Here is a 24,516-nt window from a genome sequence, read left to right as displayed (position 1 = left end):
AGAGAGAGAATGACTCAATGTAGCAGCTAGAAAACACCAAGATGTTTAATGTGATACCCTGGCAGGTCTTGCTTCCAGAGGCTCGGAACTGTGGGTGCGTGGAGCAGAGGATCTCCATGGAAGGGCCCAGCCAGGGCTGGGGCTGTTGTCCTTCCCCCTGCAGCAGGAGCCTGAGCCCCGCTGAGAGGCAGCACAGGGCACTCGCGGGGATGGAGGCTTGCCCTGGGCCGTCAGAATAACTGCTCGCGCCTCATGCCTGGCCTTCCTCTGGAAGGCAGACATGAAAAGCAGAAATAAATAAATGCTTTTGCAGTCTATTCCTAGAAAGCTGACTTTAGTTTACTTATCGCTTCCCTCTTGCCAAGACTGGAGTATGTTTCATTTGTTGAAATATTCATTTTTCCCCGTCCCTTGAAAGGAGCATTACAAATGAAAGCATAAATTGCTTCTGGACAGATCTTTGCTTCCTTCCCGCTTGCCTCCAGAAAGCTGTGTACTAACAATTGCAACATTTACCTTGTGAATCTGCCAGGTGGTGGGTCATCTGCTGTTTACAGAGTGGAAAAACAACCTGGTAATTTATCTTTTTCTACCGGAACCATTTTCAACCCCCTCGGCAGAGGGAATGGGAGCGGTGGTGGTTGCGAATCACCGATGGTACCTTGGAGCAATGAGCACAGCACGCACCGCGTTTGCTCTATACCCCATCAAACTGTTGCTGCTTTATGCCGCACTCGGCATCCTAACTGTTCATTGCTTTGGGTAAGTGAATGTTTCTGAAGCCATGTCCATAGGGTGATACGGTAAAGAGTGCAAATCGGTACAGACTCTCTGCTTTCACTGTGTATGGCACATAATTGCTGTCTTGAGCCGTTTCTGTATTTCTAATGAATAGCGAAAGACATTGTTTTGAAGTTAACGTAGTGCAACGTGTCTGCCTTTAGAAAAGTAATCCTGTTTGATAAATCTGAGATGACAAATTGCCACGGTCGCGTTGTAACGTGGAATTCTGTTTGCGAAGAGCAGCCTCCTCCCGTGCCAGCTGCCCAACAGTGGGCTGGAAAGATGGGGTTTTATTTTCTTTGAGTATGTAAATAGCAAGAATCTGGCTGATAGTTGTTTCTTTCTCTGCTAGCTTAATAGATTTTGCTCTTTCAGAGGACTACAGTCAATCAGTAACTGTAATCTTTCCAATCTAACTGTATTTTTCCACTCTTCTCTGAACTTTGAGCTCTGATTTCATGCCTCAGTGAGCTGATGCGTTTTTGTAATTCCTTTATTCCATGTGATTTTTAATATGCAGTAATGGGAGCCCCTTACCAGGCACTAAATCAAAGCTTCAGCCGATGCTATTCCTTGTCTTGGTGGAGGAATTGGGAACACTGCTATGGTAGTTTACTTGCCAAAGTGGGTATGAAAAGAAACTAATTGTCAATGTTTTACTAAACTTTCCCACTTAGATTAGGTGCTACAAGGAAGCATTTGTCTGGGATGAGGATTTAATCAGAAATACTGAATCTGCCAAAAGAGTAGGCAGCATTTTAGCTGTGGCATCACGGAAACCTTGGAGACAGTTGTCACGTGAGGGGGCGAGAGAGGGGCTGGGGTGAAGAGTAAAGGCTCCCACTTGGGGTTCAGGTTCATTGCTGGGATGAAAGGGAATAATGGGTTAATGACTCTCTATTGTGAACCGAGAACAGAGTCTAAGACTAATGGTTTTGGCCAGCTTGAGAAAAAATAGCCTGCTTGGCAAAGGGAGGCATTTAAGCCCGGCTTTCAAAAATGCTGAGTGTATGCCAGCCCTTAGCATTGCGACTGGTGTTTGTCATGGAGGTGTCTGACCTTGGAGCTGTTGTCGTGTACGGCAGCAAGGTACCCAAATGCTACCTGTACAGCAAGCAGCAGGGAGCAATGGGACAAGGACAGCACCTGATGGTGCAGATTTTACTGCTGGCCACTTTGCTGGGTTATTTGGTAGGGCTTGCGCAGCTTGAGGTGAAGCCCAGGTTGGTGGGACATGGGTTGAGTTTCCCATGCTGGCTAGATCAAATGTGTGTCCTGCAGTCACCCCTCCTGAGTGCTCTGCAGACTTGCTCTCATGGTGGAGTTGTAGAAGACTGGGTCTACTCTTGGGCATTGAAGGGTGGATCAGGTTTCATGCAGAATCAACGCCAGTATGAAACGAATACTGAAATCTAGAGGTCGCATGGAAGATTTGGTGAGGTCTAACAAGTGTTAGTTCTCTTTGGCGTGTAGTTTTGCACAGGTATAGGTCAAGTTGCTTTGTCCTCACAGCTCGGTGGTTTCACACCCTGAAGCTCTTGTGTTGTTGAATGCAGTGGTGAAAAGGAGTCCCTTAACCTGAGCGGCACCAACAAGAGCGTGGCTAACAGCAGGCTGGCCCGGTCCGTGAGCAACGTGCCGCAGCCCCGCGACTGCGCGCTCTCCGCCTGGTCCTTGTGGAGCAAGTGCGATCCCTGCCAAAAGAAAAGGGTGAGTGTTTGTGGTCTAGGCATGAAGTCTGAGAAGCTGGCAGGCAGGACCTCCTCCAAGCCCTGTCTTTTTTGTCCATGGGGTTGGGCAAACAGCGGGGAGCTGCCGAGGAGAGCCCTGTACAGGTGAGACTGCGGGCTTTTGATTTCAGGTGGCTTTTAGCTCTTCAGCTCTTCACCCCCAGTACCTCCAGTGGTTTCCAGGCTGCCTCGCTGTCCTGAGAAGGTGTAAGCCCAGACTTAGTGAAAACACAGGCGGGAAGCCCAGGCTTCGCAGGGACTTTCTCTCCAACACAGTCCTCTTCTTCCAGCATCAGTGCGAGGCTCCATCCCCACTAATGGTTCCCCGTGGGACCTGGAGACACTCGGTGCCTCTCAGGATTAAGATGCTTTTTCACATCTGCCAACGAGCATTTTCTACCCGAGAAGCCCCATCAAACGAAAGTAACGATCCCAACAGTGTGAAGAGCAAAATCCCCGTTGCTAGAGGGACCTTTTCTAATGAGTTGCAGAAGCCATTCCCAGGCTTAAGCGGGAATAACCGGTGACGGGAGTTGGGAAGAGTGAAGCTTCGTATCAAAGAGTTAATCTTAAAAGCTGGGAAAAAAAGGAGGGCTAACATATTGGACTGAGTAATTGACTGCTTCACAGCAGTGTTGTGGGCGGAAAAAAATCCCTAATGATACAGAGGGCCAAGTAAATACACTGACAGAAAATAACAAGGGATGTCGTTACCAGTGCTAATTGAAAGAGAGGAGATGTAACTGAATCCTTCCTTACTCTTGCAAATGCCCGCACTACCCTGTCAGGCTCATTTAAACAAACTGTCAAAGAAAAGCAAACTTTCCTTCATCCCTTCCAATCCTCAATCCTTCCTTAGGAAAAGTAAAACTGTCGCAGATCAGAAACCTTTGAAATGAGGCACGTTACCAGCATCACACTTCTTTGCCGACACTTTTTTTAATATGACAGTACTCTTAGATCAGATCTCCCCGACACAAAGTTTGTTTTTTAACTAGGCAAGCGTGAAATTCACAATTTCTGTACACTTGAGTCAATATTTTTTATTTCATCACAGTACAGATTTGCCCGCCTGGAACAACCTTCTCAGTTCAATGGAGATCCGTGTGACTACACTGACAAAGAAACTGAAGACTGTGTTACAAATAGTCCTTGCAGGAATAAAGTTAGATGTGAAGGTTTTGTGTGTGCAGTTACAGGTAAGGACTGTCAGAGTGAGAAGTGGTGGTGCTCAGGTGGCATCTCTGACACCACCACGCTGAACTTTCTGCTTCTACAAGAGTTTGCTGGGCTACAGAGGTGTCAGGAGTTGACCCGGGTCCATCCATGCTTGCGTTGTGTTTGCATCAGTGATTTTGAGTGAGTCTATTAGCCAACATCTGTCAGTCTAAAGCACGTCTTTAAAATCTCCAAATAGGAAATTGAAACCCAGTTATATCAGTAAAATCTGTAGCACGAGTGGATCTGACAGCAACAGGAGAACATGCGCTGGGCATCCTTGACACATGCCCAAGAGCACAGCAGGTCATGATGGTGGTCCTCATGGCATTTCCCTCCATCTGTATCAACGACTAATTAGGCAGGAACATTGTAAGCAGTGTGGGGAAGCAAGGCAGCAGTTAGCTGTACCCAAAATTTGATCAGCCTCTGCTTTGCATCTGCACCCCAGCAGCGGAGAGGGAAGTGTGCAGGGAGCAGGGCGCCGGGGCAGAGGGGAGCTCAGCACAGGAGATGGGGCAAAGCAAAGCGGCCTCTGAGCTCTGTCCCCCGGGCTCCTGTTTTGGTGAGACTGAAAAACAAGAATTCAGTAATTACGGACATGGAAAGGGGGGAAAAAAAGAATTCTATATACCAAGTCTGCTGAACAGTCTCCAGCATGTTTGTTTTCTCCAAACTAAGAAATTATAGCAAAAAAAAAATTCTGTTCTTTTTTACGCTTTTAATTAGGGATTTTATTTTTCTAGGTTGACCAAGGAATTTTAAGATTATGAAAGTTTTGAGCAAAGCTGAGCAGATGGAGTTTGGTAATCCATGCAGATAGAGAAGAAATATTTTCCAGCTAGATTTCAACCGTACACTACAGGAGTCTTTTATTTTGTTGCTAGACTCTGAGTCAGGGACTGTGATAATAGATTGTTTTATGAGTAATTTACACCTTGCATCCTAGGGAGATGCATTACACGGAGACTGCTTTGTAATGGGGATGATGACTGTGGGGACCAGTCGGATGAAAAAAACTGCAAACAAGTGTTTAGAAAATGTGACCAGAAGATGGAGGAATACTGGGGAATAGAGAATCTGGCAAAAGGGTAAGTCAGTGATATTCATGAGACATTTTCTTACTTAAAGCACGATCTTACGTGGCTTCAGCCATAAACATTGAATGGAGAAAAGCCGTAGCAATTGCTGTATCCAGGAGTGAGGGTCCAACAGCCTTTGGGGTCTTGATCCAAAGGCCGGTGGGAATATCCTTGTTGACTCCATGAGTCTTTCGGAGAGAGATGAGGTGAGTAGAAGTCCCAGATGTACCCAGGAGTACTTGTGCACCCTCCAGAGATCATCAGCTCAGCTTGCAAATATGCCCTGCAAGAGCCTGTGCGTGCTCTTTGTGTTGCCAAAGCTCGGTGAGTGAAGAGGGAAATGTCAACACCAAATATTTCTCTAATGTCTGCAGGTACTTGCACTTAAATTAATCGGTGGGAGAGTTTCGATAATCCAATTCTTTTGCACAGATGTAAGTAGAGTTAGATTTTGGCCTAATTCAGTCTGTGGGGAGCAGGAATGTCCTAGCCTTTAGGAACCAAGAGACTACTTCACACCGTGCTTTTGAAATAAAAGCAAAGGAGGGTTTGTGAAAATCTGAACATACAGTTCTGCCACTCCTTAGAGAGTGACTTAAATCAGCATCTCGGATTGCCTAAAACCTGAACCAGGCTATGGATTTGTATTTTAGCACAGTGTATGGGTTTGGGGGGCGGGGTGTAAAAATGTCTTTGATTTCTTCCACGACAGTGGAAAATGGTGGAATTTTTGTCCTTTGCGTGAGTGGGGTAGGATGAACCTGCATGTTAGCAAGCCCCAACTTTGTGGGGATTCAAATCCATGTCTGAAGTGATCCAGCTTTTACAGGCTAAGACTGTGGCAACTTCCTGTAAGATCGGACTGTGTGAAAAGAGTCTTTTCTCATTCTGCAGGAAAAAAAAAGCTTTTTACATAAAAAAAGGAAAAGAAAAAAATCACATTGCAAGGAAAAAATTATAATTTCCTCCTTATTCTCTGGAGATATGGTTGCTGCACATGTCATTGCTAATGCTTTGTACTTCTGAGTTTAATCAAAATTAAAAATAATGTTGGACAATTATAGGAACACGCTTCTCATCTCTTTGAAGCTACAATTGCTCAGTAATTTGCTTTTAGTGGACTTCCCTTCTTTTCAGATTGTTCTAAAATTAGAGTTAATATTTTACAGCTTCGGAGTCATTATCATGCAGGTCTCTCTCCCCAAAATAAGGAGAGGCAGATTTAACAGAGGCCTGGAATGCTAATAGGGACACGACACGGACTATTAGCAATTTTTTTTTTTTTTTCAGTGAAGTTTCCTTTAGTGACTCTTGTTACTATTTGAGTATGAGTTTGTGGAGGTGAGTGCCATGTCCTCAGCTGTGTGCCATGAGGGTGATGTGAGGGTGCCTGGACGGTGAACAGAAGGGTTTCTACTGCCGCATATCCCACCAGCAGCAATAGGACAAGCAAATGAGCCCAGCTTAATCACCCCATCTAAAAAGATTGCAGTGCGGCATCCTTTCTCAAGCAGACAGGTTAAGATTACTGTCCATCATCCACTAAAATCAAAGGAAAACTTCCCAGTGATTTCAAGGAGTAATTGAACAATTGCTTGAGTACCTAGAGCTTGTTCCCTAACAATTTTCACTCTCATCTACTGACCTCTGGTTGATCCTTGACCAACCCAGCAAAGATTGTGAATGATAAACTAGAACAAAGAAATGTGAATTAAAAATGAGTCTGGACTGATGACATGGGTTGGCAAACCAGTCTTTGAAGACCTTGCTGGATGCTGCTGCACTGCCGCGGGCATCCAGGGATGCTCAGGGTGGGCAACGTGGTGGGGTGGGGGTTTGGCTGGTCCAGTTTGTTCTGCTCTTCCCAGAGAGTTCCAGTAAAGGCTACAGAAGCTGGTGGCAGTAATGCTCTGGTGTCATTCCTAGCTGGGTGGTGAAAATTGCCCTTCTGTAATTAATATATCCATTGACGTGTCAAAATTTGACTCTGTCTTTTAGTTAGTTAGTTAGAAAAACCTTAGTTGGGTTTTTCTGGAGCAATTGGGTTTATCGGGCAGTGAAAAAGGCAAAACGTTCTTTTGGGGTTTCAGAATAAAGAAGCCCTCAAAGACAAAACAAAGAGCCCTCATCCAAACCAAAAATCTTTTGCCTTTCTCAGCCAAGTCATTTGATGTTTACCCTAAATCAATTATAATCTTAATATTTTGCTGTTATGCTTCACGTACAGGTTAAATATCTTCACAAACGACTTGGAAGGATTAGTTCTTGATCACAGGTACTATGCTGGGGGATGTTCTCCCCATTATATCATGGACACAAGATTCAGAAAGCCATACAATGTAGAAAGCTATATTGCAGAGGTATGTCTTAGATTCATCTGCAAATAAACATACGTACATATATTCCAATAAATTTAGTGAGTAATACTGATAAAGCTTCATTACTAAATCATTTTACAAAGAATTACAAAACTCGTGAGATCAAATGAGATGAGACTGAATTTAGCCCTACTTCTAGAACATCATCATGCCCCATGCACTATATGAAGTTGGACACATCCCCTTATAATATCCATGCACACTGGAATAGATAGCAATGTTCCCTTGGACCTCATCAGTGCAAAAAACTGCGCCTAACCTTCCTGGTGCCATGTGTCCAAGAGGGCCCAAAAGCCACACAGTGGGCATGGGGAGGTTAATTTTAGACAGAATTGTAGAGTGCCTTGAAAGCCAGGCTGGGAAAGCTGTCCTTGTGCAACAGCCTAGGGTTTAGCAGCACACCATGTGTTTTGTGTGACAGCTTATTTCTGTGGTGCATCAAAGCTATATGTCAAATATTATATATTTGACCTTAATGCTCTTGATGACATAGCATGATATTTTTGAGTGTTGCCCACTAGGAAACCTTTTCCTTTTAGAATTCATACTTTAATTGATGCCTATGTTTAAGATTTCACCTTCTTTGCATAAGATTGACATATTAAGTAAAAGCCTGAGGTCCTTGCAGTATGGAGGAGATAATAGCTTTCCTGCTGCTGTAAATCAAGTATTCTTGAAGTACCAGTGTTAATAATAATAGTGCTTTGCAATTATACAAGGCTTTTCGTCTTCAAAGTGCAAGCATTAATTCACAAGTGTATTTGTATCTGTATTCCTTCCCCATGCTTCAGGTATACAATTGCTATGCAGGAAATTAAACGTGTTGTTTTTGCTTTCTGTTTAGACCAAAGGCAAATATGAATTTACAATGACTGAATATGAGTCCTACTCAAATTATGAAAGCAGTGTCCTGAATGAAAAAGCTTCGCAGTCTAGCTTCAGCATTGGTATAAAAGTACCAGGAATATTTGAACTTGGTTACAGTTCAAAAGACAACAGGTTCAAGAAGTTCATTCAAAGGATGAAAAGATTTTCTTCAACTGTAAGCACTGCTCCACTTTATTCTCTGCTAACACGTTATCTGTGTGTGTGTGTATATCGGTTTGATCACAGAATCACACAGAACCGTATAGGTTGGAAAAGACCTTTAAGATCATCAAGTCCAACCATAAACCTAACACTACCAAGTCCACCACTACACCATGTCCCTAAGCACCTCATCCAAATGTCTTTTCAATACCTCCAGGGATGGCGACTCAACCCCTTCCCTGGGCAGCCTGTTCCAATGCTTGATAACCCTTTCAGTGAAGTAAAATTTCCCAATATCCAGTCTAAACCTCCCCAGGCGCAACTTGAGGCCATTTCCTCTTGTCCTATCACTTGTTACCTGGGAGAAGAGACCGACCCCACCTCTCTACAACCTCTTTTCAGGTAGTTGTAGAGGGCGATGAGGTCTCCCTGATGATCCTCATCATCAGGTCAGCAGCCATGACTAGGATAAATGAAATCTTTCCTCCTGATTGGATTTTGCAGTTTGCATTGGGCAAGTGTTTACTAAGGGCACAATGCCTTCGTTTGTGTTTATGGCACCCAGGAGCTTTTCCATTCACCTATCGGCCAGGAACCGGACTGCCTAACCTCTGAAATCAGCCACAATTGAGTGCAGTCTCTCCAGTGTCCTGCTGGGCATCCACATTTGGATGTTTGTAGTGAAGTCATTTAAAAAAAAAAAAAGAAACTAAGAAGCCGGTTCAAATGGCCTCCCTTCCATACGGAGAACTCACTAGTAGGAGAGGTACTAGTGAGACTCTGAACAGGGTCTCCATGCTGCACCCCAGCCATGGGATGCTGTGCACCTTGCCCGGGATGCTGTGCACCTTCCCTGGGATGCTGTGCACCTTGCCCGGGATGCTGTGCACCTTCCCTGGGATGCTGTGCACCTTGCCTGGGATGCTGTGCACCCTGCCCTGCCAGCCATTAAAAAGGTCTTCCCACCGATGCCAAAGCAGTCTGGCAGGCGGGAGGTGAGTGGGTGCAGCCAGCACAGTGACTCCTCCAAGGGAACCAAGGTAGAATTGGGGGTTAGCTATCGAACCCAGGAGCCCAGAGTTCCCTCTGCCGTACGGCTGAGTTACAGTGACTAACAGAGAAATCTAGGGCGAAAGAAGGGCAAATAGGATTTTCTGCAGTTCCAGGAATTTCTGCACCTGTACGCACAGTCCAGAAACGGATCTACAGTGCGGACGGCTGTTGTCTGTGCGGTCACTGCAGAATATCATCTCACATGTGAAGGGCCGTCCCTCTTTTAAGTGGGTTCAGCAAGGCAGGAACTGTCACTTCGGTAAATGATAATGCAAACAGCGAAGCCAAGCTGTTCAACTGTAGGGCAGTCTGGACAATAACGTAGAACAAAAACTGTTAGCAGGCCTTCCATGGGTTTAATTATAGACTAACACATGCCATTTTACTTCGGCTGATGTGATCTATCTGCCAAGTACATCATTCACCAGATCAGGACACACACAACACGAAATAGGGATGGCACAATCACTTCCAGTCTCGTCTGCGGAGATTTGGTCGCAGCTGTGATCTGATGCACACTTAAGCTGGCTGGAGAGGCTTTAATCTGTAACTCCTCGGACTGCTTTCTGAGGTTCAGTCTGAGGTAGTGTGCACCATCATTTGATTTCTTTTTTTCATCTGTTATTGCTGTAAACGAACCTAGCTCTTGTCAATGGTTTAATAGTAGCACTGATCTATGTCTCTCCCCTCCGTATAAAGTGCATTCAGGAATGGCAGAGTATTCCTTGTTGCTATTAAACTTGCATTTGCTTCCTGCAAAGAGGCATTTCCCCTGACAAGATCAGAGGCATATGAGAAGCATTTGCAATAGATGTCCATAAAGAAACCCAATACTAAGTCTTGATTTTATTATTTAAGCTACAGAGCTCTATATTGACACCCCCCCCCCCAAGTACTTGTCCTGCTGGCCCAAACAACTGGACGCTAAATCCTTTGAACATGACAAAAGACCTCTTCTGTTCCTGACTTTTATGCCAGAAAGGGGAGATATAATATTTATCCATGTACATCTACCTATTCAGAGACATATAAATACATGTGTGTGCGTGTGTGACTGTGTTTTCTTCTTTCCTTTGAGTTTTGTTAATGGCATATTCTGTGGAATATAAATATTAGTTTGAATCAGCCAGAGAATTACCATTTCACGTATAAATCATCATGATTTCAGATGTCAGAATTTTTCAGGAAAGAGTTTGTGAGGGACGAAGGCTGGCCCACATTATCAGGAGTGGAGCACTCTGGTGGGACGCTGCTTGTGTCCTTGCATGCTGGCTCTGTCAGAGCAGAGCCTGGAGCCTGCCTTTCCCCGCGTCCCAGCCATGGCCTGAGCCGTCCCCTAACCTCTAACGGGTGTCTCTCCCTTTTCCTTCTTCCCTCTCTAATACCAGTCAGAATCCTGATTTTCAGAAACTTTACTACTAAAAGTTTTGGGTTTGCTAAATTCAAAGATTTCCAGTTGCAAACTGTTACAATGATAAATCCCGACCAGCGTTAATGGTTTAATAGCAAATAACTACATGTTGTCACAAGAACGACTTCCCACGCTTCTTCTGGATTCTCTTGTGTTTCTTCATTTCATGTAGTCCAGCAAATTCATTCATGCCCGCTCGGAGCTGGCTGTTGCCATTTATAAGCTGAAGCCCCGAGGCCTGATGCTGCATTACGAGTTCCTGCAGAGGCTCCACCAGCTCCCGTTAGAGTACAGCTACGGGGAGTACAGAGAGCTCTACAGAGACTATGGAACCCATTACATCACGGAGGCCACCATCGGTGGCATCTACGAATACACTTTAGTCATGAACAGCGATGAGCTCCAGAAGGCAGGTATGTGCATCTGATGGTTGTGAAAGAGCTTTGGGGCCAGCTTTTTGGTGGGAAAACCCCTCTGCAGGCACCCAACGATGGTTCGGGTCTGAGACAGAAAAGAGAGATGGGGGAAGAAGGAGTCAACAACATCTCAAAGAAAGCCTGCAGGAAATACGGCAGTCGAAGTGCTTTATGGCAGTAAATAAAAAGCCTGGTTTTCAAAGCATGCTCAGCATCATGGGCTTCATCTAGCTCTCAAGCTGTGGGTGCTGCCAGTTCACAAAAATAGGCCCTGTAGCAAGTATTTTAGACAACACGTAGGCTGACAAGATGTTGAGATGAATGAGAATCGTGTAGCTTAACGCTTTTGTTAGCTTTCACCTAAGTTCTTTTTCCATTGCCTTTCAAATGACAGTTTTGAAACACCTTTAGCCTCGAGAGCTTTTCCAGCATGTAGGAAATGGTAAATAATTTGCTGGGTGACTCTTGTGCCTGACATTGCTCTTGCTCTTTGACTCTGGCTTCCTTTTTTGCGAGAAATTATGATTGTTGTGTAGGATAGAGCGAGCGGTGTGACATTAATCAATAGCTGCACTCTCTTATTTATTCATTGGCATGGGAGTGAGTAACTGCCTTCGCTGTCTATTTGTGAAAGCATTTAGTGGACTCTGCTGTGTGTGATGCTCAGTCTGATTGCTCTTCTGCTGTCTAGGATGTTGCTTATCTTGTAGTCAGATACAGCCCGGAGGGACAGAATTTAGGTTCAGATTTCAGATATTCAAAACGTTAGCACTGCCGAATTTCTCAGCTGTTGGTGTGGGCCCATCACAAGCCATGTTTGTTTGAACTAATGTGTAGTATTGTTTGCGTCAAAATGCTACCTGACAGCGTCTGCTGACTGAGATCAGGAGTACCAACAGCAGTACCGACATTTTCACACTATCCATCCCCAGTGCTGAGCTGGGCTGTAAGTGGGTTTGGTAGGTCCAGACTGAGAATTCAGTTTTTTCCCTTCAAATCCATCATTATGTTTGTTCTGTCTGTGCTGGAAATCAAGTCGTCTTTTGCAGATCTAGTATCACACGCCGTGTCACATGGTTGGTACTTGCACTGCTCTCACGTGTAATCCAATGCGCCAGATGTGTCCGTGGTTCATGACGTGATACTTTATGTGGGAAAGACGGCAGGAGAGAGGTCTGGATTGTGCTGTACAAGGATGTCCTAAAATAGTGGTTCCTGCCTTCAGGTGCATACGGACTATGAACATTAATAGGGGCCATCCTGCGTCAGCCCAAAACTCAGTGCATCCTCTTTTCTAATCTGGAAACTGGCCAATATCAGATGTATGAGAAGAGCATAAGAACAGGACAGCCACACGGTGATACTTGCGTTGTGAGCTCATGTAAACACTGGTATCATCAAGACATGAGTTTAACTAAAAAGTAAAGAATTCAGGGAAACGTGGGGGATTACAACAAAAAAGCAGAGAAAGAAAAGAGATACTTGAGTGTCATATCTGGTGTTTCACCATGATAACTGCTTAAATATTGTTGAATGTCAGGACAGCAAGGAGTTTGGAGAAGGACTTTGGGGAAGAACATATGAAGGTTTGGCAGATTTTTAGGGCAAATTCATATATGCCAGGAAAAAAATTATAGTAGAGCTTCAGGGAGGAACTTCCATGAAACAATTCAGGCTCTTCTGGCAGCAAAGAATTGGAGATGTGAGCTAGCAAAGAGAGGAGAAGCTACTTCATCTGCTGCTCTTAAAAAGCCTGGCTCCTGATGATGGGGATGGGTGGTGGGTAGTCCTTTGTCAAAGAGGTTTGGTGTTGAAGTCCCAGGCCAGGCTCCCACCCATTGCAGCTCTGCATACCAGCTCAGTACAGCTGAGTTGGTAATTAAAAGCCTCGTCTTCCAGCATTTACCTTGCATTTGCACTTGGTTTGAGAGTTCTCTAAAATGTAGAGATTTCATTTCATTTCATATAGATCTGTTAAATATCCCAAAAAAGGCTTCTTCATCTCATCTCCTTTTTTCCCAAAGGAAAAATATTTATCAACTCCCATTTTCTGTGTAAATGGACATAAAACATCGAACAGTTGTATTAAAACACTACAATTTTCTGATGTGTATTTGAGGTTATTCTCTGAACGATGTCCAGAAATGTGCACAGCACGGCTTTAACATCGGTGCAGCTATTGATGTTGTCTATGTGAAGCTTGGAATAACTGCAGGTGGCTGTAAAGCCCTTTTAAACGAGATTGGAGGTAAGCATGAAACACTTCTGCCGTTTAATTTCTAGCCTTTGTCATAATGAAAAGAAGATTTTGTGATCTTGCCTGCCTGAAATATTCTCCACTCCCTCAAATCAGCTGGCTAACCCCAGCCAAGCTTAACACAGGTGTAGATGTCTCAAACCTTGTTTTTTGCAAGATTTTCTGTGCTGGGTAGAGAAGAAATACCTCCTCAGTGTCCCGGAGAAAAGCAGGGACAGATCAACCATTACCCATGTGTTACCAATCCACCCAGCTCTCAGCAGAGCAGCCCAGCATGCCACTTTTTGCACCCAAAACCACCCAAATGTGGAAAGCAGGTGGTGTGGGAGCCTCAGGGGACATACGGGAAGCTGAGGGTGTTGCAGTGGGAGGAAGGTGTCCCTGAAGATATGCGGAGGAGAACGGGCAACATTCATGGTGGTGAGGAGCTTTGGGCTGTGGAAGGACCTGTGAGCTTATAAGCACAGGGAAGAAATTTAGGAGGAGAGATATAGGTAGGGTGCAGGAGAGGAGGACGGGGAGCGGCACAGGACACGTAGCATGGGAAACCAGGCTTCGGGTGTGAAACACTGGTGGCCTTTTTCCTTTCGCCTCTCAGTGGGATGGGTCATATACCGGGGGGTTTTGCTGTGAGGTTATATCTCATCTGCAATCCCCAAAGACATACCTGAGCAGAGCTGGCCACTTTCCGAATGCATTTTTGCAGACAGCACCTCCAAAAAACAGTTTGTGGAAGATTTCATCGCCCTTGTTCGTGGCGGAGCAAGCGAACACATTACCACGTTGGCTTACAAAAACCTGCCGACGGCTGCGCTCATGCAGGAGTGGGGAGATGCTGTACAGTACAACCCTGAAATCATAAAGCTGAAGGTACTGTATCTGTCGCTTCATTCAACTTCACTTAGCTGGAGCGCCCTGGAGAACTCTGTGTTTAAATAAACAGGATTAAAAAAAAAACAGGGAAATTTCTAGGTCCAATAATAGACCTGTATTGTGCAGCATATTTTCTCTAAGACTGGGTATTCGGGAAATCAAAGGTGTGATGCGTTAAAAAGGGTGTGGTTGGAAGTACGTGAAGGAAACCGCTTTATCCCCTATAACTTGGCTGGGCAGATGTGATCGCTTGCTGCCTACCAAGCAGATCAGACGATCCGCCTTCTGTTTTACCAGTTTACCATTATCAGTAAACTGGTAAACTGTTTTACCAGTTTACCAAAACTGGTAAATGGTAAACTGGTAAACTGTTTTACCAGTTTACCATTTACCAGTTTTACCATTTATCAAAAATATATCTGGCAGCATATATTTTATAAGGACTTTTTATTTTCTTGAAATTTCTCCTATCTTCTGTGAGCACCAGTAACTATTTAGCAACACTTCTCTCTGGGTCAGAAGGTCAAGTAGCTCACCATACATGCCTGGATGTTTGTGCAGCTTAGCTAAACCTTAAAAATATGAGTTAGGTTTTGAAGAGTCAAGGTTTTTTGACCCTGAAAAGTTTTAGAAATGCAAGGCACTGTAAAAGTAAAAAGCGAGCAGAAGTATGTAGCAATTCTGCCTCATCATTTTTAATGTCAAAGTAAGTTCACTCTGAGTGAATAGTACAAACGTGCAAGAGAACATCCTTTTAAACAGGAGCTTGGACTGGTAGCGGTGGAAGTTGATTTTATTATTGTATAATTGGTTTTCATTGTAAAATTTAACTTTAGGCAAAAATATTTATATTTGTAAAAGGTGTTTGTTTCTCTCTGAAAATTCTGACTTTTCATTTTCAAAGACGTGAATTCTAAAAAAATATGAAACAAAGCAAAAATCAGTAATTTGGAAATACAGCCAGTGCCCGCCGGACACTTGCTGCAGCAGAGGTGGCTTTCCCAAGCCCCTGGTGCGCTGTGGATTGACCTTCCAGAAAGGCACTGGGAGGTCTCTGGGCAGGAGACAACAGAAATGCAACCCTCCACGCTAGATCCCACGTACAGAAAATTCTCCCACAAGAAACGGCGATGTTCTTTGTCTTGCCTGGCATCAGTGACCAGGCTGCCCAGTGAAAAACCCCAGACGGATGTAATTTAGATTTGGTATCTATAATCCTTCATTTCCATACCAATATCCCTGTGGGGCTTGAAGATCAAAAGTACCAGCAGAGTGTGACTAAATGTCAGCCCAAGAATGCTTAGTTAGGGAAAACTAAAGCAAATCAGTTCATAAATCATCTGCTGAAGGGACTTGGCAGGTCACTCTTAGTGTATTTCCTCATTTGTATGGTCTGAATTCAAAAAGCAAAGTATGGATCACAGATAATTGATGAAGAGTGAATGTACAGCAGCAGGAAATGAGCATTTTTTTTGTTGAAACATTCTGTTTCTTGTAGCTTGAGCCTGTGATAGCAGTAGGGTGATCTTTCATGCCTACTGTATTGCCATGGTCTGTATGGCAGGCATCTCTGTAGCAAGGATGGGCATTTGGGGTGGCTCCTCTGATGACATGTGCCCATATCGTCCCACTGGCATTAGTGGGTGACTGGCAATATTGAGACCACACTTTTAACTTCCCCATGTTTTCAGAAAAAAAATAAAGGAGCAGCCCAAAGTCTCCTTGGTCCCTACTGCACGTTCACCGTGTTGTGCACCCCCTTATCTTCTCCCACCCACCCCACCTGCGGTGTTTGCAGGTGAAGATCACGATCCTCTCCCTTCTGAAGCCAGCGGAAACCCTTATCTTGGCTTCATGAAGACAGAAGTCGGCCTGGAAATGCAGAAGTGGTTAAACTGAATGTGCAAATGTGAATGCCTGTGACCACGTGCCTCTGGCTGTGCTGTGTGGCCGTCCGAGGAGGGAAGGAGATTTTGTGGGTGGGTTTTGGGGATCCTTTTTAAATCAGAGTAACAGAGCACTCAGGAAACGGAAGTTTGAGCAAATCTGCCTGAAAATGTCAATATTAGGAAAATGGATGAGAAAGGCTTTAATGAAACTTCTGTGAAACTTTGCCCGTTTGTCAACTAACGGTATGGCTGTTGTATTTTATTATCCGTTTGCAATTGCTTTGGTGTTGTAAACCAAGGGGAGGATCCCTGTAAGTATTCCTGACGTGGCTGCCATGTTGTTCACGAGGTTTAAGGCAATACTAATGGGAAACCTGGAGCCTGTACCACAAGGCCTTCATTTCCCTCTCCAGCTGTGCTCCCACCAAGCCCTGCAATGCTCACACCATCTTGAACTTGGAAGCAAATGCGGTTTCTTCCCTCCCTTTAGGCAGAGCCGCTGTATCAGCTGGTGACTCCAACAGATTTTGCTAATGCAGTGGCAATAAAAGAAAATCTGCGACGAGCTCTTGAAGAGTTTCAGCAGGAGACCAGTTCTTGTCGCTGTGCTCCGTGCCACGGCAATGGGATCCCCTTTCTGCAAGGTAGAAGGATTTTGCACCTCTTCTCTACCCTCTAAGAGAAATGAGCTGGGAATTTGTGGGGAGCGAGGAAGCTTGGCGCGTAATCTGCTTTTGAGTTTCTCCTGTCATTTCTCTTTCAGACAACTAAATATTTTTTTAAAAGTTGATCTATTTGTAGAGTGCCACCGGTAAGTAAAGACAGTAAAGTGAAGGGATGAGCCTTGTTAATGGGAGTGACCATCTGTATCAGTTTTGTGGAAGAATTTGTTCCATCTCAATTATGCATTTAAAAAAAACCCTTGACATCTTTAAGTCTCCTCCTTTGCTTTTAAGATTGCTTCCATCCTCCTAGAGAACTGACTACTGTCTCAGCATTAATTAGTGTTTGTAAAAGCGTTTTGAAGATGAAAAGCACCATATAAGTGCCAAGCACAGTTATCACCGTCACCTCCCCCCATTTCTAAGAGAAGCTGTCCTCCTTTGTAAGCAGGCTGTGATTTAAAAATGAAGGGGAAAAATAATCAAATTGAATGAAAACCGCACTGCCTAAACAGAGGTATATGATGTGATGAGAGCCTCTAACAAAGGGACCATTTTGTCAAGTGCCTAATTCCAATCTGCATCTGCAAAAATCCTGATGAGAATCGTTATCGTCTAAATGTATCTAATGCAGAAACGATCGCTTCAGGTACCAGCTAGTTGATTGTAGCACTTAAAGGATTCGTCTCATGATTACCCTTGTTTAAATAACTTTTTAGGAGCTGAGTCAGGTTAGCATTTCATTTAGGATCTTCTCAACAAGAGGGTTTCGATGACCGTTATTTTCCTAAGTGGGAGCTCTGCTCCGGGGTCCTGCCGTGGGATGCACAACGCAGTCCTGGGCAGCCGGCGCGGGGTTACGCTGACTCTTCCTCTGGCGCAAAGCCTAGCTGGGATGCTCCTGTCCCAGGTGCTCGTTCCTGACGCTGCAGTCTGCTCCCTGCCAGCTCTACCAAGACCTCTCTTTCGGAGAGGGGCCTGTGTGCTACCCTGGATTGCTGAATTACTGCAGCGGTGTAGCTGAGGTTGAGCCACGGTGCAGTGGCAGGAACAAATGGCTGGGGAGGCGAGGGGGGCGGCAGGGCAGTCACAGCTCCCCTGCTTTATTGCTATTTTATACTTTCACCGTCGGAGAAAAATGCTGATATCATTTCACCCGCTGTCCCTTCCTCACAGAAGACGAAGCACTGAGAAGAAACGGCTATCTGCAAGGAAATGTGACTCGAAGTCTCTAATCCCACCGTCTCTGCTTACTTGCAGGAAGCGAGTGTAAATGCTTATGTCCCCTTGGCTACAGCGGCACTGCCTGTGAGATCAGCGAGAGGAAAGGTAAGAGGGACCCCAAGTCCGAGGAGACAGTCCCAGCAGTATTTCGGAGTGTCCAGGGGTGCCGGCTGATGAGTAAGGGGCTGGGGAGTAACGCCCAGCGCGGGCTGGCCCCTCTCTGCCCAGCCCAATGCACAAGGGGCTAGGGTCCTGCAGAGGTGACTTTGATAGAGGTGACTTTGATAGACTTTGCCTTCCCTCATCTAAATTTCTTTGCACTCGTGAGGAGGTGGCTTTACTTTGGCGGTTCAAAGCTGCATAAACGCACCTTGCAGTTACAGCAAAATATGAACGCCTCCCTCATTTACAATCCATGACAAGCCTCAGGTCTCCTCCAACGGCTCTGTTTCCTAAGTTTTTCCCTTTGATACGGCCGCTATGTTGCAAACTGTTTTCTCCCAGATATACTGCCATGCATTTTAATCTTAAAATCTTATTATGTTGTTTTGAAGCATTTACTAATGCTTCTTGGTCACTTTATATCGCTGCTGTCTCCTGAATGATGTTCTTAACTCCTTCTAGTTTAGGATGATCTGTGAATTTAATCATTTTGTTTACTTCTTCCAGCTCATTAATTTAGATGCTAAATAATACCAGATCTCAGGCACCCAGAGCTCTGGCACCATCCCACAATCTGATGCACTGCATTTATCATTGCGCTTTGTTTACAGTCTTTTATCCAGTTCTCATTCTGCATGACTGTGTCCTAACTAAGCCAGGCTGAAATATGTTTTAAGCCAAGATTTCACCGAGCAGAGGGTCAATTTTGTAGGTGTTTCTAAGCAAGTCCATGGAGCCTTAAAATGTGGAGTCACTTACACCTTGTTCCAGTCTGCTTGCCGCACGCGTAATCACATCCGACCCTCCCAAAGACTCACATCCATCCACTTGTCAACATGTACCTTCCTTTCTCACTCCTCTTTCCTCCTTTTATGTATTGCCTCCGTGTTCGGCTCCATGAGTCTCAGGATTTTGAATTTATGTCACTCACATGCTCAGGATCCAGAAGAAACAGTGTAATAGGAAAAGCAATGGATAGAAAGCTGAATATTCAAGCTGTTGTTCATTGAAGAAGAACGTGAACATTTCCCCTAGCACTTCAAAATGTGGCTGACACGAGTCTAGTTGCTGTTTTTCTTACCTAGGCATGGACTAAGTCAGAGAGATAAACGCCCTACAAGCAAATATAAAGCTAATTGATTTTTTTTTTCCCTTGTCCTTGCTGCATAAAGTGTAGTTTGAACAGACACCAGAAATGCTGAACAGAGAATTAACATCTTTAAAACAATCACTCATTGTTAATGACTCAAGTATATTGTTAGTGGTGTGGACAGGGACAGAGCTGTTTGTATTTAAATATGATTCATGGAAGCTGACAGCTCTTCCCATGGAAAGAGCTGCTTTATTCTGACAGTCCTTTCTGGCTTTGGGTTTTTTTTCCAGATGCTGCTATTAATGGAAACTGGGGTTGCTGGGCCAGCTGGTCTCCGTGTTCAGGAGGTCAACGAACAAGGAGACGACAGTGCAACAACCCTGCACCGCAAAACGGTGGTTCATCGTGCTCAGGGCCAGATGCTGAGACAGTTAATTGCTAGAGGGAATCGTTAGGAACTTACACGAAACTGATGAGCAGTTTGCAAACGGAGTGGGAAGATGGTACCTGACGGGCTTGCTAAGTTGGCCTCACTCTCCTTATGGGTCTCAGCCAAGTGCATTGAAGTTGGAAACATTTCAGAAGGCAAAGGGAGCTGGGTGTGTGTTATGAATCACACCTTCGGACGGGCTTTGCAGTTGTCCTGTGGGACTGAATGTGCTTACTGTTCTTACTATTTTGACTTTTCTCTGTCTTTCTTGCAATGGGCTAACTGAGACAAGCTTTATCTCCTGCCTTATTTGGTAGCTGCATGATTTTAAATTTTACTGTCTTGTTTTTGAAGGTTCCTTTGAGATAAGAAAAGACTGATCTTACATGCACCAGAATGTGCGCTAATATGCAGCTTCTGTGAAGACAGGTGTGTCATGTGGAGCAAAATACAGCATATTAAAGTCGAAATCTCAATGAGCACAATAGTATCTAATGTGACATTTAAAGCCTCCGTGCCTCGCTACCCCAGTTTCCCAATTTATTGTGTTTAACTTAAATTGTCTGTCGTATTAGAAATTGCCTTGAAGGAGCGAAAACCGAATTGTGGAGAAGAGCCTGGTGGCACCAACGCGTCGTTAGACTATATAGCAGCGGTACTCTTACCGCAGCGATGAGGTTCCTCCTGTGCATTTCTGAAGTAGAACAGATACGCTGAGAGTATCGGATACACCCCGGTACGCTCAGATACGCCCAGTGCTCTGGTTCCTTGGGAAGGGGAGGGAAGGACGGAGGGATGCTCCTGGGATGGGGAGTTGGAAAGCAGCTGCTGCTCCTTCTGCTGCTTGGGGATATTGGAAGGCAGGAGGGGTGGCTACGGTTGCAGGAGAGGCTGAACCTCCTGCACCCTGACTAGGGGCTGTCACTCCAGGATGCCAGGGCCGTCCGCTGGAGCAGGATGAGCAGCCAGCTTTTCTGTAATTCTCTGTCATGGGCAGAATAAATGGAACATTTTGGAATAAACGTCTTTGCACATCCCCTGAGGTCTTCTGCCCTTAGTAGTTGCCTCTGCCCCAAACAAGCTCTGGTTCATCTGTCTGATCCCATGAAAGCCTGTATTTCAGCAGCTGTATTGCTAGTCCACTCAGGCTAGGACATCTGAGATGGAAAGAGTTTGCTATGAAAAGAGCCAAAGCAAAGTGAATGGTTTGCCCTTTGTTACTGTACCTGGAGCTGTGCGTCGCAATCCAGGTCAAACACAAGAGGAACTTGTAATACCGTGCACCGTTTCATGACTGACCTGAGCCCGGATCATTCCAGGGACTTGCCTCCTACAGCTTCGTTGGTGGTTAAAGATTTTTGCAAGGACACTTGGTGGGGCATGCTGTAAAATAACCAGCAATAGCTTTGCTCCAGTAAAACGATTCCACCAGTGCAAAGTTGTTCATGAGTGTTGTGAGTCTTCGAACATCTGCAAGGTCAAACATTCTTCCGAGGGTTTTTAGCAATGCTGGTGATGATGGGTTGATATCACCAGTTTCTCTCCTTTCAGACTGACGTTGTCTAAATGTAATTCTTGTAAGAGCAGCTCAGGCTCTCTGACATCTGAACAATGGAACGTGCATTTAGTTGTAGCCCTCATGCCGCCTCCACATTTATCGACAAGGTTTCTGTGACAGCTTTAAGAAAGGAAGAGCACATTGCATATGTAAAAGAAGAGTGCTCTGTACTCATTATGGGCTTCATAATTGAGCTGCCAACCCAAAACTTTTCCGTTATCCACTGTGTAACTGTGATGTCTTTTGTGTGACAGAAATTTGCCAAGAGGTTCATTTCAGGTCATGGTCAAAGAGGTCACTGCTTATGTTAAGTATGATATTCTTCAAAGCTTTTTAAAAGGACACTGCAGAAGCTCTGCAGCAGAGGACCCTGATCACGGTTCATGGATGCCTGTGAGGACACGTACTGCAGTGCACTTGCCTGCCCTTCTCGCGAAGCATCAGTATAGTCCCATTCAGGGACTTTCCCAGATGAGTGGAGCGGCTTCTGTAAATTTAACCACCGTTCCTCATCATCAGCTGGAGTACGTGCTCTGACGCATGGTCATGGTGTGGTCTATCCGCTGCTGCAGCAAGCAGAGCCAAATGTAGCAACCTCTAATTTGGACTGTTCCCTCATCAGCAAAGCCCAGATTTTTTGAAGTGGCAGTGCCTGGGTTTGGATATTTGGGGTTTGGTTTGGAGGACCAGAGGAGAAATTTGACAATCTTCAAGAGCAGTGGAATCGTCTAACTGAAGTATGATTTCAGCAGTGGTTGAATATTGAGCCTATAGGCTTAGAAGCCTCCCATAAAGGACATAACTTTATCTTGTCCTTGTGATTTTGTGCTTTGATTCAACTAACTAATGATTTATTATGACCTGGAGAGTAATAAAAAATACCGTGCTGAAGCTTTTATTGTTTCATTTTGGTATGCATTAAATTTTGGTACTATCTTTTACTGGTGTTTCTAACTTCCACTTTCTGTGTAAGTTTAGATTAATAACCCGCGTATGAAAACTCGGGAAAGCTGTAGGCACGATGCGTGCACGTTCAGCACTGGTTGCGCTGCTCTAGCCCATTTCTCTGGTTAAGACACTTGTCTCAATGGGCTTTACTACATCCCATATTATATTTTCACAGGCAATTTGCTTGTGAAAAAAAGAAACTCAGTAAACATGGAGAAGCTGTATTTTCTCCACCTCCTTGCTTGAAGACATTGCTGCTGTGATGTGTGCTGGATCCCATCGGCATGGCTTAGGAAGCTCCGAAAGGGTATTTTAGGTAAGTCGTAATTGTCACGTCCAGCTTTCCCAGGACAAAACCAGCTTGACTCTTGCAGCCCCTAACATCTCCATCAGGAATGGGTAAATCGGACTGGTTTCCAGCCTGGATTCACTTGCTCCCTGTCTTTTCATATCATGTAGACACTTCACGTTTACCTGTGAGGCTGGAACATGGTCTAGGCTGCGGCTGGGGACTTGCAAACCCTGTGGTAGTTGTAGTATTGCTAAATTACTTTGCAATGCTCCAGTTTCTCCCTCTGTCAGATGGATATAGTTGTTTCTCCCCAGTTTCTCTCCCAGATGGAGAGATTTTGTTGAAAGCGACCCAGTGAGTCCGTGCAGAGGTGTTAACAGTCCCCAGATTTCCAACTCCTAGTTCTCGTCCGCGATGGCTAAAGAGCCCAGCAAGCACCCAAGACTACTGCCAGATTTCAGGTCAAATTATGCCTGCAGATTTGTCTTCCTTTTATATCCTATTTTAACACCCCGCTGCTTGTGTAAATCAACAAAACTGGAGATGAAGACAGTAATTATTACCATTAAGAACATTATTTTTTTACTTATTTGTAGTGCAGCACTAAGAGTCCCACTGCGTTGGGCATGATACAGCAGCACAACAAATGCCAGTCCCTCCCCAAACGCCCCAGATTCTGGCGTTCCTTTTGTTTCAAGTATTTTGGGGTAGGATTAAATGTTTTGTATCTTCCTGTGCCTCTGCGTTACACTGTATAAATAGGAAGGCAATAATTTTTGAGCCGCTCCTGCTGGGGAATTTTTTGCCTGCTCAAAAATTGCAGGCTCAGAGGGACGCAGGCGTTCGGGTAGCCGGCGTGACATTGACCCCGAGGTAGAAAACAGCTCTGTCTCAAGCGCTGCCCTTATCTCCTCTTCTGTGAGCTGGTTATCTGGAGTCTGCACCTTGCAACCTCAGGTGTATTGTCATCAATCATTTGCGATTTTCTTTTGCGTACTGGTTCCTCTCTGCCCTTCCTTTGTTAATAACCCAGTTTGCCGATATCCATAAAAATATCTGATTGTGATACCATTTATCCAAAGCACCATACATCAATCATGTACTTATGAGCGAGATAAACAAGGTCTCTTGGGAAATATGCCACAAGAAATATATAGGATAAATAACTATATCAAATGTATGTCAGTGTGCAAGAGGGGAAAATCCATTCATTAAAACCAGGGTGGAACTGCAGTGTTTTATTGTACCCTCTAAGCTTTTAGTTTAAGTAAAAACCGTACATTTTTGCTGCTTATCTCATCTAGCACAACTCTCATGCTGGCCACTTCAGCGTGAGATATATTAGCTTCTTTGACTGGCATTGTAAATGTGTAATTGCTCATAATCTATTTTTTTTCCGGACCTTACAGGCAGCTTCTTCCTTTCTTTTGACTTCAGCTCTGCTGCTCCCGAGTTTCAGCCGTGTGGGTGTCTGAGCCCTGGATGCGCGGGGGACTGGAGGGGGAGGAGAGGGGCTGCTACCGCGCTGCCTTTGGCATTTGAAGGAAACCCTCGGGTTTGTATTTCCTTGCCCTGGGCTGCGAGGTGAACGATGAACGCTGCCCCGCACGTATCCTCGCTTTCATCTCTATACTCCAACACCGCGGTGTTCAAAGTGGAGAATGAACAACTGCGGGCAAATCCCGGCTTTTTGCTCTTATTTATATGTGCTTCGTGGCGGTATTTCACAGGCGGTTTCTTTAACCACTTGGATTTATTCTTTTTTTTTTTTTTGTGGTTCTCCAGCCTGTCATCTATCCTTCTAGGAATGGCTCTAAAAGCTGAGGATGCAGGTTGCCTTCCTGCAGGCCCCGTCCCTCCCCAGCCTCCAAGGCATCTCATCTTTCTGCTCATTAATTTCTTCCCTCCGATCACAAAAGAAGTATACTTGGCTTTCTAACTAAAGTGACTTTATACTCATTTACTTTCAGGCATTTTCCTGAGTCCCGAACAGTCGGTGTAAAGGTAAGAATCGCCTATGAGCCAAAT

At 44.8% G+C, this 24,516-nt stretch overlaps 1 protein-coding gene across 1 annotated transcript; it reads left to right on the top strand.

Annotated features, from left to right (window-relative positions):
* The first annotated feature begins 670 nt into the window (after nt 1-670).
* Nucleotides 671-19,702, top strand: C8B (complement C8 beta chain). Its single transcript, XM_075506646.1, has 12 exons — nt 671-762; nt 2,340-2,493; nt 3,571-3,712; nt 4,681-4,822; nt 7,041-7,173; nt 8,036-8,233; nt 10,857-11,097; nt 13,220-13,348; nt 14,064-14,227; nt 16,610-16,763; nt 18,042-18,110; nt 19,551-19,702. The coding sequence occupies exons 1-12, from the start codon at nt 671-673 to the stop codon at nt 19,700-19,702; spliced, it is 1,770 nt and encodes a 589-aa protein (XP_075362761.1).
* The last annotated feature ends 4,814 nt before the right edge of the window (nt 19,703-24,516 follow it).

Source organism: Mycteria americana, chromosome 7 (genome assembly GCF_035582795.1).
Source record: "Mycteria americana isolate JAX WOST 10 ecotype Jacksonville Zoo and Gardens chromosome 7, USCA_MyAme_1.0, whole genome shotgun sequence".
Classification (NCBI taxonomy): Eukaryota; Metazoa; Chordata; class Aves; order Ciconiiformes; family Ciconiidae; genus Mycteria; species Mycteria americana.
This window is presented reverse-complemented; position numbering and strand designations above follow the sequence as displayed.